This window comes from Manis pentadactyla, chromosome 1 (genome assembly GCF_030020395.1).
Source record: "Manis pentadactyla isolate mManPen7 chromosome 1, mManPen7.hap1, whole genome shotgun sequence".
Lineage (NCBI taxonomy): Eukaryota > Metazoa > Chordata > Mammalia > Pholidota > Manidae > Manis > Manis pentadactyla.
In genome coordinates, this window is record NC_080019.1 from 99,321,706 (window position 1) to 99,338,793 (window position 17,088).

General features: G+C 36.5%; 1 protein-coding gene across 1 annotated transcript in view; it reads right to left on the reverse strand.

The window, feature by feature from the left end:
- Window positions 1-6,815: 6,815 nt before the first annotated feature.
- The window catches only part of SERPINI2 (serpin family I member 2), a 28,556-nt gene continuing 18,283 nt past the window's right edge, over window positions 6,816-17,088 (reverse strand). Inside the window, exons 6-8 of the mRNA XM_036898382.2 lie at window positions 14,029-14,115; window positions 10,953-11,042; window positions 6,816-7,043 (exon numbers count right to left, since the gene is read on the reverse strand). Coding sequence (XP_036754277.2) covers window positions 6,967-7,043; window positions 10,953-11,042; window positions 14,029-14,115 — 254 coding nt within the window. The 3' untranslated portion in view covers window positions 6,816-6,966. The remainder of the gene's footprint in view (window positions 7,044-10,952; window positions 11,043-14,028; window positions 14,116-17,088) is intronic.

The following is a 17,088-nucleotide window of genomic DNA, read 5'->3' on the forward strand; positions in this document are numbered from 1 at the left end:
AGAAAAGGATTTCCAGGCAGAGGTGACATCTTTAACAATAACTACCCAAGGTGAAAGATTAGAAAGATCAGAGATGTGCTGGATGACCAAGTACAGATGAATAAAGATTAGTCTGGAAATGTGGGATTGAAGTATGGAAGGCTTTGAATGTTGGCTGCAGAGTCTTGCTTTTATTCTTATTTACTTTTATTATTTTTCTTAATTTTTCTATTTTGATGCTATAAGAAATCATCTTTCTAATGTAACTTCTTTCATTTGGATTTTAAAGATTATCTTTTCTTGTTGGGCTTTTTCTTCGTTGGATTTCATACACTGGTGGCTTCTTTCCTATTTTATTGATTATCAGATCATTCTGAGTATAACAAAGAAAATATTGTAGAAGAGAAGTTGTATACTTTATTTCAGTGCTTCTCAAAGTATGGTTCTCAGATCAGCATCACCTGGAAATCTGGTAGAAATGCAGATACTTAGGACCCAACACAGGTATATCAAATCATAAACTCTGGAGGTGGGGCCTGACAATCTGCATTTTAACAAACCATCCATATGATTCTGATACACATCCAAGTGTGAAAACTACTGGTTTAGTGATTAAGAGGTAAAGTCTAGAGTCAGAGAACCAGAGTTTAAATAGCAATCCTACCATACATACTCCATGTGTGCCTATGAGCAAAGATCCTAAAACTTTTGGTTCCAATTTTCTCATTTTATAAAGTGTCTTGCCAATGGGTTTCAGCCACAGGCAAGTTTGCTATGGATTCAATGTGGCCATAGAAAATGACAGTAAAACATTCTTGGGGTGAAAGGATTATACCCAACTTTATTTCTAGGTGGCAGGTCAGTCACTAAAATCCCATTTACTCAGAGCAAGTCTGCATACAGCAAGCTGGTCTCTCCCCTTGCCTCTAGGCCCCTCTGTCCACACAGCAGTCCTCTGGACCTCTATCCTCGGCACTGCCACCACTGCAGCCTCTGCTCTGCTCTCCTGAAGCCTTGCAGCCCTGCCACCGTGTCGTGCGCAGAGCACTGGGCGGAGCTCTTTATATAGAGTCAACAGCCATGTATTTATTGCCCACAGATGTGCAGTGAGCTAGTCAACCAGGGCCAAGTGAGAATCCTGGCCACAGGAACTCTCATTTTATCCACATAAAGGATGACAAGATGTGAGGATTATATAAGATACTGTATATACATTACTCATTGATAGTAAGATCTCTATAAATATTAGCTACTGTTAATTATAAAATAGGAATTTATTTGCTAGAAATTTTTTTCTATGTATATTTTCATGGATACAAAAATATGAACAATGTGATAGAAGTCATGGCAAACCAAATAATTTAAATCTAACATGTATACCTAACCCAAAAGAAAATCTGTTTTTGTCTCCACAAAATGCCTGTTGAGAACTTCTTAGACCAGCTTTTTTTCTGTCATTTTCTGTGAAGCATTGAGCATATGCTGTTAAATATCATTAGCAAGGCCCCATCTTCATCCCTTGCAAATAGGTATATGTTTTTATATTAATCAAAAATCCATTCAAGATAAATCAAAGAAGATGCCCTAGCCCCCACTTCTACCCACCCCCGCCACACACACACAGTATCTAGGAGACAAAGGCTGCTTTTTTATTATGGAATGAGCCTCAATCAAGAGAGCTGTGTGGCAGTCAGTTCGTGGACACCCAATTAGTGGGCTTTCCTCTCTTTCAGTGAAGATACATTTTACCATGGCACTGAGCACTTTGTGTGAGAAAATGCACTGGAATATCATTCCTAGACTTTCACAGAATTAGGCAAATTGAAACAGCACTCCAGAACTTTGTCTTGCCAGGTGTCAAGCACCAGGATGAGAAAACACACACTACAGCTAATATATGATTAACACAGCCAATACATGGATCATACATGTTAAGAACATAGTTGTATTATTTTGGTGAGCACTAGCTACTCGATTCCTATGGTCTCACACCAGATGGTATATTTCTTGCTCCTAGTAGAGTGCAGTGTAGGAATTCCTGGTCAATGGTCATGGAGCAGAGGATAGGGTGGATGTGATCCATGTAATCATTCAGAGCCCCTGGCTGATGGGACCTCTGCCTTGGAAGGCTGCTATGGTCACCTTTAATGTTAATATACAGCCAACAAAGTAGACAAAAAAAGAAAAAGAAAAGTAGGCAAACTTGCTTCCTAGCCACTGCAGCCAAAAGCAACACACAGCATCCATGCTCATCTTCCACCCAGTGGGAACAGGTCAGTCATCTGTTCAAGGGAGGCTGAAATGTAGTCTCTCGCTGGAGACAACGTCTACTCTCCAAGTTATCACAGGCAACAATTTCATCAAATTTTTCCACACCTTAGCAGACCTGCCTGCCTTCCAGCTGGCTGTGTCGAGTTTTGTTGCTGTGATCCAACTTCAAATAATGCAACATACTGTGAGTTTTGCTATAGAAGCACCCTGTTAAAGGTAACAAACTGACTCACTATTGTCACTAACAATCCTTTAAATTCCAATGAAAATATACCTCTTGCTCACATCACAGTCCAATGGTGGTAGGTATTCCCAGGTGCCTTTGGCCCAGGCAGCAGAAAGGATCTGTGACACACAGTGACAGAGGAACCAGGTTAATAGCATTTCTGTATTCTTCCAAATAGGGCTTCCAGGATCACCTGGGGTATGGACATCCAGCTGGTACAGGAGAAGAGAACAGTTAGAGAGGGACACTTGTTTATCATTTGGGCTCACAAGTGACACACTCGCCTCTACTCAAATTCCATCAACTAGAACTAATTACCAGGCTCCCCTTAGATAAATGCAATGGCAGAAGAAATGAAGGCCCTGCTAAGCTGTCCCTGCCCAGTAGCAGCTCTGCATGTGGGAAGTCATGGTCAAAACCTTCACCAGCAGACAGAGGTCCCTGCTACCTACTAAAATTGTTTTATATGTATTCTGTTTTTAAAAATTAAATCTCAGACCTATAGACAGCTACCAATAATTTAGCATAATGTAATGGACCAATATTCTCATGAGAAGTACCTTTGGGAATTTGTTTTGTTTTGTGAAAAAACACTGCTTATAGACAATAATGACTCAAACGACATTATTCCAAAAATGTACCTCTGTTAAGAAGCCCAAATTTACAAACATAAACCTACTAGGACTTTGGAATAAAGACTTAAAGTAGGATTTGCCCCACAGTTCACTGTAGAGGTGATGACACTGAGGCCCAAGATAACTGAAATGATAAGCCAAAATCATAATGTTAGTGAAAAAAATCTCATCTTTCCTTTCCTTTATATTATACCACCAGGGTGGTCACCTGAGGTATCAGAAAGAAAAGGAAACTACATTTTTGACCTATTAAATTTCAGACTTCAAATTTAGAGAAGATCATAGAAGCAGCCAAAAGAAAGAAAAATAGTGTTCTTACAAGCAAACAGATTACAGTAGTTGCACAGTCTCCATGTCTGAAGCCCTCCTGTGAGAGAACGTTTTATTTCCAGAGACCCAAAGCACTGACTTCTAGTGGAATATGCTCAAAGTCTTCTTTATATCTTTCAGGGTTTCCAGATCTTTATTATTCAATTCAGGGAAATTCTACAAACTACAAACTTCAACCCAAAAAAGAAATTGTTCATTGTCATAGACCTTTGACCTCCCAATTCCCACTATTAGATGTAATAGACTCTTTCCTCTAAAATATACCGTAAATTTTAACTACATGGAGTAAATAAACTCAATTCCAAAGTTTCCTCTGAAATAAAACTACTTTAATGGTCATTTTGCCTTAAGGAGGAAAAAAAGCGTAATATGTATATGTTGTATGAGACTTTTACAAGGGGTATTAATTTGACAATATTTTTATCCCACACAGATTATGTAGTGTTGTGAATCTTAAAGACTTCATATGGCTAGCAAGGAAAATTATTTCATATTTATTTTATTTCATATATATTATATATCTTATATATATGTGTGTGTGTATATATATATACACACATATATACATATATGTGTGTATATATATATATTATGTATTCCAGACACTTCTCACCTTTGTGATATGAAGCTATAATAACTATTGAGTTAATTGCACTGCAGAGAAAAATTAAAGGCTTTAATCTTGGGACTGCTTTGGCAAGTATGCTGCTAGAACAACTGCAAACTGGGGATATTCAGCTTGAACCTACATCAGAAGGCTACTCTCTCATTTATAAGGAGCTTAAACTCTCTCCTTTTGTAAGGCAAGTAACACCTAACAGATGCAGAGCATGAAATCAAAGAAGAAATGAAAACAACAATGCAAAGTAAAGCTTCACAGTAGGGAACCCAAGGCAGACATTTAGTAGATCTTACTGATAAAAAGAAAATAAATTAGGAACATATTATGAAAACATGTACTTAAAGTGAAACTTAGGCAGTCACTTTATTATTATCTCAATTTATAAAACCCTTCTTATTTCCATTCCTGTTTTATTTGTTCCCTGGTTTACTGCCTTCTGCCACCAGCAAAATGTCAGCTCCATGAGGGAAGAGACCTTGTCAGTTTTGTTCACTGGTTTATTCCTGGTAACTAAAACAGTGCATGGAACATGGTGGAAACTCAGTATGTGTGGAAAGTATGAATGCTTCTTCACAGCAGATTGACATATAACACATGAAAGAGAATCATAAGAATTCAGGATATCCAAGAAAAACAGAAATTTGGACAGACCTACATAAAACTACAATGTTCTTGACAGTTCATTATTCTCTTCCTCCTGAATAAGGGAAGCATATTTTTAAACCAGTTCAATGGTGAAGAACAAACTTGTTATACATCATTTACATATATATGAGCATTTACAGTGTTATATCTAAGTAAGCTTCAGTGAAAGTCTAGGCAGATGAACATTGCTTTCAATTGTGTAATGGTTTTAAGCAATCACAATTAATTCTCAAGTTGTCTTCATAATTTCTTGAGGTTTTGTTTTTCTAGGTTTTGCTGTGGATGAACACTCAGGCTTAGAGATGAGAAAAAATTTTACCAGGTGGTGGATTGTGTAAATCCCTGGTTCTTGTCTTCTTGAAGGAAATAATTCAGTCAAGAGACCTGATGAAGAGTTAAAGCCTCAAGAGATTTTATTGAGTGTGCCTTAATGGCAAGAGTAGCAATCCGAGTCATGGCACCAAATATGTTATGGGTTGAGATTGTTCTCCTCAGTTCTTGTCCCCACTGAAACAGAGAATTGAAAAGCAGAGACACAATAGAGAAGCAGAGTGGAAGTTTTATTTCAATACACTCCAAAGAAGGAATGAACCATAGTCAAGGTAGACAAAGGCTCTGAATTTTTAGGAGTGGGTCTATTTATCACAACCTAGCTGGGAGTCACCTCTTTGATGGACAGTGTAAGGTCATTTGATTGGCAGCTCTAGTTATACACCCATTCCTCTTGGCACATATTTCTTTTCCCAAAATGCCCACAGAAAATCCCAAGTGTGGGGTGGGGGAGTACAGCAAAACCACAATTTTATTTTAATGAGATTATGATGAGGTATGGTTTGAATGGTTCTTAGCTTTGTTTGATTGCACCTGCATTGTGATCTGGATGGGACCACTCTGGCTTGGTCCAGATAGACAAGGAAGTAATCTTCCTACAAAGACTTTGTTGTTGTAAAGTGGGACTCCTTAACTGGGCAGTTTTTCCTTAAACCTTCTCTTTCTCCAGTTGCTCCTGTCTATCTTTCTACCTAATGAAACAACACAGTGTTTTAGAGGAGGACCAGAACCACTTTAAAGGACTCACACAGAAGTAATTGGAACTCAGTGAGTATAGTATTGTCACAGACCTCTAGTTCTAATAATCTTGGGTTCAAACATTGAAATATGGTAAATAACAATATATTTATTTGCAATATATCCTTGACTAATTTATATAATGTTTTTGAGCCTCAGTTTCTTCATCAGGAAGATGTGTAATAGTAATAATATCTCCTAGGATTTTTAGTACATTTAACACAATATAGATAAAGTGCTGACTTCAGTTCCTGACATGAAATTAGGGCTCAACAATAGGTAGCCATTATCATTAAGTTTCTGCCAAGAATTGTTAAGTAAAACAAGCAAAAGGACACTTTACATCATTAACATTAAAATGGAAAACCTGAAACATGTGATATCAAATCACTGGAATATAATATTATTTTGGATATTTTGATCTGACATTTCAGAGTATTCAGAGCAAGGGTTCTGTATTCAATCTTTATAGATTACAGTCTTGGCTCTAATAATTCCTTAGCTCAGTGTTGTAAAATTGTGGAAGGTCTGCCTCCTGAATCACACTAATTTAGCGGCAACTTTCATATATGGGGAAGCATTATAAAAGTTTTCATCATTTCTACCATCTTATAGATGTTTAAAGCATAAATCAGAAAAAAATTGCTCTCTCTCAAAAGGAATTGAAACAAGGGAAATATTAAATGTAATACGTGGAATACAAAGTTAAAATTAGTGAAATACTGGAAGCTCATCTACTATCTTAGATACTGGATCTCTGTATCTTTAGTACCCCAGGGAGGTACACCCCACATTTACTCTTCCTTGATTTTACTTCCCCCTGCTGTAGATAATGCTGTTATGGCTGGGAGTCAGATAGTCAAGTATTTTAGGAATATAGAGACTGATGTCTAAGACAGTATTTGATATATAAAATATCTTAGAATTGTTCTAACATAACTAACAGTAATATTTTTTGTAAGTTCAATGTTTCTGATTCATACAGACTTTATAAATCATACAGAAAAAACACTGAATGAATAATTTCAGTTATTGGTCATTTTATTTATTCATTAAAACATGTCTACATTTATACAGATTAATATAGGCACAGTTAAAAACAGAAAGAGATATATAGAAATTATTTGCAAGATGATGATTTGCCAATGAACTACTTTCTAGGAATCATGTTACATTCCGAAGCTTTTAATTCACAGTGAATCTAAATCTCTTCCCTTAATCTTTTGAATGTCAGGATTTGTCACCCTTCCCATAAACAAAATGGATTCTAGGGGAAAAAAAAAAAAAACGTGTATTAGGAATTTCTGGAGGAAAAAACCTGACAGTAACTAGTTTTCCTTAATATTTTAACAAATCATTTAGCCCTTTTTTCTCTATAAGATAAATAGCTAATGTCTAATAGCAAAACCCTCCCCTTTGTCTGAAATACATAATTATATTATTATTAATCATTTTCTGGTAATTTATAAAGTAAATTAACACCCACACAGCTTGTCATGTAAAATGCATTAGCCCTGCTTTTCAGATAAGAGAGCAAAAATAAGTGACTTAGAGGTGTTCTTCTAAATATAGAGACACAGGCAAACAGCATAATAAAATGGTGATGAGCATGGTAGAGTTTTAAGTATAAGTCATTAGCAGTCATCTTTTTATGCATATGATCATAAACCCTTAGGATTAAAAGTGCAGCTTCTCAGACCTCTTCCTTGAGCTCTGAATCAGCTCTGAATCAGAGTTTACTGCTAAAGACAATATTTTCATATTGCTAGTGTTTTCAAACCCTCATCGAGGTGCCAAGGCATACAGCATAAATGTAAACACCTGTTTCCAGCCATTCTGTGTTTGCAAGTGAAAGAGGAACTAAGAACTAAAGAGCAAAGCAGAAACAGAGGATGTAAATCTAGTCACCTTTCTTTTTGACTAGGAAAGTGGATTGAATGGATCGACTTCAGTTATTGTCTTAAATTCATTACAGTCACATTAAATAATATTTAATTTCAAAATTGATAAAATTCGTTTTACATAATTTTAAATTTAATGAAAATTATACTTAATTGTATTTGAAATAACAAAGAGAGAGCCCTTTCTTATTAACTCTTTACTGTTCAGTCCAAAGACAGACAAGTCTTAGAGTTCCAATAACATGGAAATAGACATACTCTCCAGACTTTTTCTTCATTTAATGATTATAATCAACAATACTTTGCCTTAAAAATCTCAACATAATTCTGAGAAAAAGAACAGATACTCCTATTTTTCAGATAGTTAGGTATGCATAAGTAACTTTCCCAGTGTGTATATTACATTTAGTTTCATTAGAAATCAGCAGTGACTCTTGTATCTTTTTAATTCTATGGCATTAAAATGGTTATCAGAATCATTTGCTCAGGAAATTTTTTAAGTAACTTTTATAGAAACTAACCTCATAATTGGAGAGAACAGATTAAAATTTCGAACACTTATAATGTCTAGAACATTACAAAAGAAGTCATTTATCCCAACCTTTTCGATCTGTTTTTTTGACCAAGAAGACAATGTTTTGAATTGAGTCTTCATGCAGTCACCAATCTACTCACTACTAAATTAGACAGATTGATGAAATCTTCCTTGACATAAGAGCAATGGATTCAGAGGCAGATTGAGGCAGAAATCATTTTTGTTTCCATTTTTCTCTTCATGCACCCTTCTGAAAAATGTGTCACCTATATTCAATCAATATATTTACACATCTCCATCAGACAGAAGTAAGTTTTACCTCCTACTATTAAAATGCAATAGCATGACCAAAGCTAACAGCATAGGAAGAAAAGATTTCTTGATGGCTATCCTGCGGTCTGCTTCTCCCTTCAACCCAAAACCTGAAAGAGTTCTAAAGACAGCATTGTTTATTATGTGTGCAGCACTGTCAGTTTCAGAAACATGATTCACTACTTTCTGAGGAATGGCATATTTCGTGTAGCATCCTTCACAATTTTCTTTTGAAAGTCTCTAACACTGGTCTACACCTAAAAGAAGAAAAAGCATTCTTCATTTCCCTGGAAGTTTGGCTTAGTAAGAGCTTTGGATGAATATACTGAAATATAAAAACAACCTGACAAGAAAACACAAATAATGTACAGATTTTATACAAAAAGATTGTTTGACCCCCCAAAAAATTAAATACAGATAAAAGTTGGTTGTATTAAATCTAAAATCATTCATTCTCATACTTCAGGAATTTTCAAATGCACATATTTCATGTAAAGCATTAAGCCACTTCACAGTTTCCTATGCCAAGTCACCATCTTCTTCAACCTCAATGATTTTTTCATTTCTTTAGTGAGAGAAAAATAAATGATTGAATGTGTATTGCTTTAAGATAATAGCCCGTTGTACATTTTATATGGCAACAATTTACAGCCCCCAGTAAATGAGTGGGCATTCATTTTAAATGATACTTTAAGGGAGTAACCCTGGTTTAGAAAGTCTCATTATAATAAAGATCATAAAACAGTAGAGATTGTCATTAAGGTCTAATAGTTAAGCATTATCAAAATAAATAAATAAGTACATTATTTTGGGTTTTGAATTTTCACTGCTGTTTAACTGATAGCTATTACATGGCCTTAGTCATCGACTTGGAAAATAGAGTCAAACATCATTACCTAAACATCATTATTTCCTTGTGCACTGATGCCCAATGTGGCTTCATTTCTTTCTGCTCTCCATACTCAATAATTACACGCTAATTGTAAGAAATTAGAGTTTATCCAAAGATTAAAGATGTATAGATCAAAGAACAAACAAACTCAGAATATCTTTTAACACTGATAGGTCCTCTACTAGAATTGAAGTTGTGTTGATGCAATCTCAGCAAATTTTAAACTGTTCCATTGCTACCAGGATAAAACTTTCAGAAGGGTCACTCAGCATTAATTTCACGCAGCCTAAAAAATGAGACTTGTATAGCCCTTTGGGGACCAATATCAGTATTGTTTGCTAATCTAACAGATTTGTATTCTGAAATTAACTTTGCCTCTTTTCAATGCAATCCAATTTATACAGAGAAATTTTTCTTATTTTCCTCCTTTCCTTCACTGATTCAGTCATTTACTCATTTGTATGTATTGATTTATTCATAAAGAACATTATGTGCCAAGCACAGTGTTATAGCCTTCATGTATTCTGTTATTTAACTCTATGAGATGAATGCTCATGTTCTATTCAAACAGGAGATGGGGAAAATATGACTTAGAAAGTGTAAGTAAATTGAATTATAACTATCAGTTAACTGAGCTGGGACCTGAACCCAGGTCTGACACCCAAGTCCACCTGTCAATCTCCAGGGATACTGATGCTATGTGCAAGGCACTTTGCGAAATATGGGGCTGGATACAGAAATGAGTAAGATATTATCTCTTCTCATGTAGTTGATAACTTTCACATGATCCTCATGACTTCTAAACAGTCCTGAATACAAACTAAAAAAGGTTTCCCTGGCCTCTCTTTTTCATATGAGAAAGTGCAGAAATATCTACCAGACAGTCAACTTTTCCATGTGTTGCCATTGTGTCAAATGCCAGCCCAATCCACTACCACCCCTATCTTTCACACCAACTGCATCATCTTTCCCCACTTGCCCAAATTGGAGACATGGAATTATATTTGATGACCCCTGCCCAACAAAGACCCTATAGCTAGTCATTGGACTCTACCTCTGAAACCTTTCACACTGTACAATTCCCAATTTCCACTCCTGTTGTAGCACCACAGAGAGGTGAATCCTGTGGCAAACAGGTCCTAGTCCCACTCTGCCACTTCCCAGCTGTAAGACCTTATTAGACAGACTACATAACCCCTTTCTGAGAGTCTACGTCTTTATTAGTCAAATATCTAACCTATTGGAACAGTGGTAGCTTTAAAGATGGGTATTTAAAGTGGCTAGAATTGTATAATAGCTGTGTTGGCAGCTGTTACTACAATTGCCTTTATTAGTCCTCTAATACCTTTAAAAACACAATGCCTTGTGCAAAAAAAGCATTCAGTAAATACCCATTGAGAGAATAAATTGAAAAATTTGAGATAAATTTTAAAAATTGAATGAATAAATGATTTCAGATATATAGGTTGCAATGAGCAGCTAGGACTAAGTTTGGTTAACTTAAGTGGTTCTTCCAGAGAATTCTCAGAAATTTACCTGTTGGATTGTTCTTCAAAATAAACAGAAATGGATGATTTGCTATAAATTGGTTTCGAACCAGACTCATGATCACAGGGACTTGTACACCTATGAAACAGAGACGATGGTTACTTAGATTTTTCATATTAAAAGATCAGTAAAGAAAATAAATCCATAATGCTTTTTTTGTAGATAGGAAAAGTCATGTGGAAACACAACCATTTTCTAAATACAGAGAAATTCGGAATAAATTTAAAAATCAAAGAGCAGAAGAATATTGGATTATTTATGGAATAATTCTAACTTTACATTTATGCTCAGTGAAGGAGAAAGCCAGATACTAGATCCAATTTAGTGAAAGCAGTTGAAAATTTCATCTATTAAACAGTACTTTCCTGCTTTTTATTTACATGATGTGATTTATTCTCATATCTCAACTCTTAATTCCTATTCCAATTTGTCTGTACTTTATTTCTATTCTCAGGCTTGTGGTTCAAAACATCTGAGTTCAAATTTATTTTTTTTTAACTTTTCTAAAATTATTCTGTTAGCTCAGAGCTTTTAGGATTGATGCTGTGAATGTGTATGGGATTTTTATTATGAGAGACTTGCTGCCTTAACAATTATTTATTATGATAATTTATATCATGCGGCTCCATTGTGGCACTGGTCAATATTTAGAGTGGGTAAATTTAAATGGCTGGATGTGTTCCTTCTGGCTAAATAATTCTACACTCAGTTCAGATGTTTTCTTTACCAATAAAGTAATGACTTTGTACAATTTTTCAGTCCCATGAAAGAAAACAATTTTTTAAGTGCAATATGTGTGATCAGAATTGAAACCATTGAAGAGAAGGAAAAAGCTTTTTCTATGCACTTTTGTTTGCGACTGGGATGTGCAAATTAAACTGACAAGGGACAGGTTAACAGAAGATATGGTTTAATTTGTATCCATACAGGAGCATCACAGAAAAAGAAGTGAATACCCACAGAATTGGTTAGGCTTGAGAGCTTATAAGCTATTCTAGCAAGGGGTGGTAAATTGTGAAGAAGTGAGTAGATAAAAAGAGTTTGGGCTCCTTGGGGCAGTTAATTGTGGGAAGGTAAATACATGTGGCATATAAGGGCATATGATGGCATATAACTTTAGTAAGGTTTGTTATGCACTCATTTCAATGTAAACTTCCATCTTCTGTGATATTTTTCTCTTCTCCTGGTAAGGGAGAAAGGAGGGGAAACACCTCACAAGGGAAATGTATGCCCTGATTTAGGCAGATGCGGTAGACTGGCAAGCTCTTCTGTATCTGTTGTTTCTCAGTTGCCTTCAGCTCAAAATAGCCCTTTTCACCAAGTGGCATATTTTGGGGTGGCATATATTCTGATCCTCTTCAGAGTCAAACATAACCTTAGTTTAAAATGCATGTTACTCTCCTACCTGAAATATCAGAGCTCTGATGCCCAAATCATCAGTGAATATAGGCTCATGTCTGAACTAATCAGATAATAAAGGAAAGCATGGCAAATATAACTTCCCTTCTCATTTGGGTGAATACTTGAGCTTCTTCATTCTTGAGCATCCACTGAGCAGGTGCCTGAAGTCATAATACATTGACTATATTGAACTATAATCATCAGGGTCACTACTGATCTCCAAATGATTGTCACAGCCTCTTAGAGAGTCCTGGGCTTAAAATTAGAGGCAGTGGGCAATAGCAGAAACAGCTCTGAACTTGAAGACATGGTGCGTGATTTCACTTCAAACTCTGCTATCAATTAATAGCATAATCTTAGGCAAACCACTTCACATTGAAGGCCTGTTTCTTCACATATAATGAGGAAAGCAGACAATGATGTTTAAGGATTCTTCCAGTTCTATGGAAAAACAGATGGAAAATTTGTCTGCAAGGGCATCAGCCACACCCCAATGGCTTGTCCAAGGATTAAGTACTGCATCCCAGCCAAATGAAGCTCCTGAGCACAATAATGTCAAAGTCTTTTAGGAGATGGCAAAATGGTAGTGGGCGTCCTGTGCATCCCACCCAGGTGTCAAAATCCATTGGTACTATGCAGCATTACAAATAATCAAAAAATTAATAACATGGATATAAATTGACAGAAATTTATCAACAAGACAATTTAAAGGATGCATATCTTTCACATATTGGTTAAATCCAAATAATAGACTTGTGTGGGATTCCTTAAAGTTGCTTTTCCATTTCTAATTGAAAGTAAGGTTTTTTACCAATTATTTTTCAAATATTATATGCAGCATAAATATTATTCAAGATGCCATTTGTTCCAGGAAATATATCACAGAGAAATGGTTCTCAATCTGTAACAAGCACAAGAATCACCTGGAGACCTTGGGAAAGGAAATTCTGATTAAGTAGGTCTGGAGTTGGACTCGAGGTTCTGCACTTTGAACAAGCTCCCAAGTGATGCTGATGCTGTTTCTCTACCTACCACTGCTGCAGTCCAGGACCAGCTGCAGTACACTGAAGGGCACTGGCTGGATGCACACGGAAATCACTTAGGAAAACAAATAAATACTGGAGCCTGGATCTCACCTCCAAAAATACCAATTTAATTACTTTTAGGGTGTGGGCTGGGCATGGGACTTTAAAAGCTTTCCAGGTGATTCTAATCTTCAGTTAAGTTTGAGAGCCACTGCCATAGAGATAATGACAAGAATCATATTAGAAAAGTGGGGACTAACTTGATGTAATGGAAGAATGTAATTAATATAATAAGCATTCTTAATGCAATTAAGAATGAGCATTCCTGAGCAATAATGATTTCATGTTTGAGCCTAAAGTTTCTGCACAGGTCCTAGCTTCTAACTGGTGGCAACCCAATTTACAAGTAAACAGGTGTCAGTAGATGGGCCTCCACTCCTAATCAAATCCCTTCCCTTCCTTTTTTTGCATTAAGATGCAGCTACAGAGATGCAAGAATATAGCCACATTCTTTTTTTTCTAGAGTGTACTGGATAGCAAGAGAGAAAAAGGAGCTCAGAGCATGCAAATGTGCCAATACCCTAATACTCATTGCCCCGTGTCTTTCTTCTAGCTTGTTGTAAAATCACTTATCATACCAGTTGATGTTGTGGCTTCGCTGCCATCTTCATTTATCTCAAAGAAAACTTGTTGCACAACTTGGGAAATAAATACCTCAGATGAATCTGTTGGAAGATATGAAAATGTTTTTAAGGGTTAAAGTTCAGAGCCCTTATTTATTAGGTCCCAGGTTAATTACATTTTCAAATGATCAAACAAAAGGAAAAAAGCAAACTCTAAGGTAAGTTGGTAGAGATAAAGTTGGTTTAACTTGAGCTCTTGCAGAGATGGTTCAGAGAAAGATACACAGAGATCAAGTTTAGTGTAGATAAAAAGGTAAAGACAGAAGAGAACAAACCTCAAATCAGGTACCCCACTAAGTGAAATATTTGAATGGATAGAAGGTTTTACCCCTCTTAGCCATAGCCTACAGATGGGATGAAAAAGGCTTTACAGATTTGAATTAATCCCACCCTATGTATTCAACCTCAAAGCCAACTTGCCTTTCAAATTCTGTATGCAGTTTTGATCTGAGTTTAAAACAAAATTTACTTTCCTTTAAGATTTGTGAGACTATGAAAGTCTAAAGAGCTTTTATGTCACCTGTTACAAAATCACTTCAGAATGATATTTTAAAGCTTCTCAAATTTCTCAGTGTAAGATATTGTCTTACAACGCGTTTGGTTCATGTGTGGAAAAAGCTGATAGAAAACGCCCCTCTCCTCCCCTTGGTGGAACTGATGTATGTGTGAAGCTGCTGACGTAGTGACCTCCTGGAGAAGGGGGAGGTGGGACCATGAGTTCAGAAGTCATTGGCCAACCCTGCTGGGTCAAGACCAGTTAGATAAGATAATGTTCCTCAGAGAGCCAATGGCAACTTGGCTATAGATTCAGTGGCAGCACGAGGATGGAGGAGAGGAAGCTGGACCTTGAAACTTGAAAGGAGAAAAAATAGCTTCACCTCTCTTGAGAGAGAAAGCTGATGTGAGGCAGGTGGATTCCACCAAAACCACTGGCTTAGAACGATTCTTGGAGAAATAGCTTGGTTCAGAAAAGTAAATTCCCTCAGGCAAAGTAGAGAGAAGTTATCAAAGGGATATTTGCATAAAAAATGGCTTCCTAAACATAAACACCAAATTGCCTGTGATGATCTGGGCCCCAGTTACCTCTTATTCTCATCTTCTACCCTCTTCCCCTTACCCAGCTGACAAGGCCAAGCATTAAGGCCTTAGCCCTCACTCTTCCTCTGCCTGGAACTCCCTTCTCCAGAACTTCCCCTGTTCGGCTCTCTTGTTAGTTAGGACTCAACAAAAATGTCACTTCCTGATAGCAGTCTTCCCTTACCATCCTATTCTGCTCTTCTCTGATATTGTTTATCCCATGACTCTATTTTAGTTAATTCACAGCATCTATCACCTCACCATTTAATTAATTAACTATTAATCGTCCATCACCCCAACAATTGTAAACTCCACTAGAAGAGGGACTTTGTCCATTTTAGTCATCCCCAGAAAACGCAAGTGCATAGTTGGCTTATAATAAATACTTGTCAAATAAATAAATCAGTGGATATGTATATGTCCAGCAATAGAAACATATAAGGCAAAGAAAAGCAGGCATCCATTACGTTAGTGTGGATTACCTGAAATGCAGAAAAATGTTATTTTAAGGTAAAATAAGCATGTTCTTTCCCCAGGAATGCCTACAGTAAGATAGGATTCACATATAAAGCACAGACAAGATGACCTAAGGGTCCATACCAAGAGTGAAGACCACAAATCAGGTTGGGGTGGAGAGGAGAGTTTCACCCAGTTTAGCACCAGCGCCAGGCCAAGGGACTTCCTCGCTATTAGACTTAGCAACTTTGTCTTCCATACTCCCCTTTTCCTCAGAAAATCCCTGGTCTTGGGTAAAGAACAAGACCTGAGAGACAGTAGACTAAAACAAAGAATCTGGGTCCATAAACTCACCAGTTTCTACACCTTCATAATAATTATTTCCCCTTCATTTTCTATGAAAATGCCAAGTATGTCTTTGTCAAACTAAGAGGACAAGAAATCTATAGCTCTGCTCTATGTGCAAGTAAATGTTAATGTGCCATTTGTCTCACTTGTTTTTTGTACTTACTTACTGTGTATCTACCATGTACCAGATAGTGAAAGGTATTTACATACATTCTTTTATTTAATGCCACCACAATATATTATCTCATTTACCAGAGTAGAAAGTTGAGGCTCAGAAAGGCTAAACATTTTACTAAAGGTGATGCAAGAAGTCGTAACAGTGAGAAGTAAAATGTTCATCCCAAAGTTTCTAAAGTAACTCTGAAAACATTTTATTCAAAGCCCGTGAACTGCATGAGTATGAGATAGTGTCTCTTCTCCATAAATGTCACATAGCACTGTGGTGGACTGGGTCACAGTAAGTAGCCTTTAGTGAATGTTTACTGCACAAATAAGTAGGGAGAGCAGGCAATTCATGACTCTCCCAATGACCAGGGGTAGTGCCAGCGCTGGCAGTGGCTGTTCTATTTCAGACAATAATAACCAAAATAGTTAAAATGACTCAAATATATGGTCATGAGTGGAAAAAATACAAAGTGTTGGTCATTGATTCTTCTCTGTTCAGTGTTATTCTCTTGCACAAATTCTTTTATAAAGCATCTTGGAGGTATTTTCGTGAAAAATCTGCCTGTGAAAGGAGATTTTATAGAAGTGACAGATTACTGGGAATTTTCAGAGAGTGGTTACTTTAAATGTCTGAGCTTCTGAAGGCCAAAAAGAAGTTTAAGAAGAAAAGCTTGAATTATCGTTTGGTTTATTTCAGGTCGTTGAGGTGGCTATGGTCCAGAACACACTTACAGCACCCAGTTGCAGTATTTAATATTGACTGCCTCATTCCTGATGCTGATGAAATTGTCAAAGACGTCAGATCTCTGTCAGTCTGAGAACAAGCAGTTAAATCATGTGTGAAGGTGTTAATGAACATCTATGTCACCTGTGTACCATACCCACCTGCTCTACCAGCAAAGCTCATTCATTCTATTCATTTACCCACTGACAAGTGAATAAATTAATGAATAGTTTTACAATGCCCAG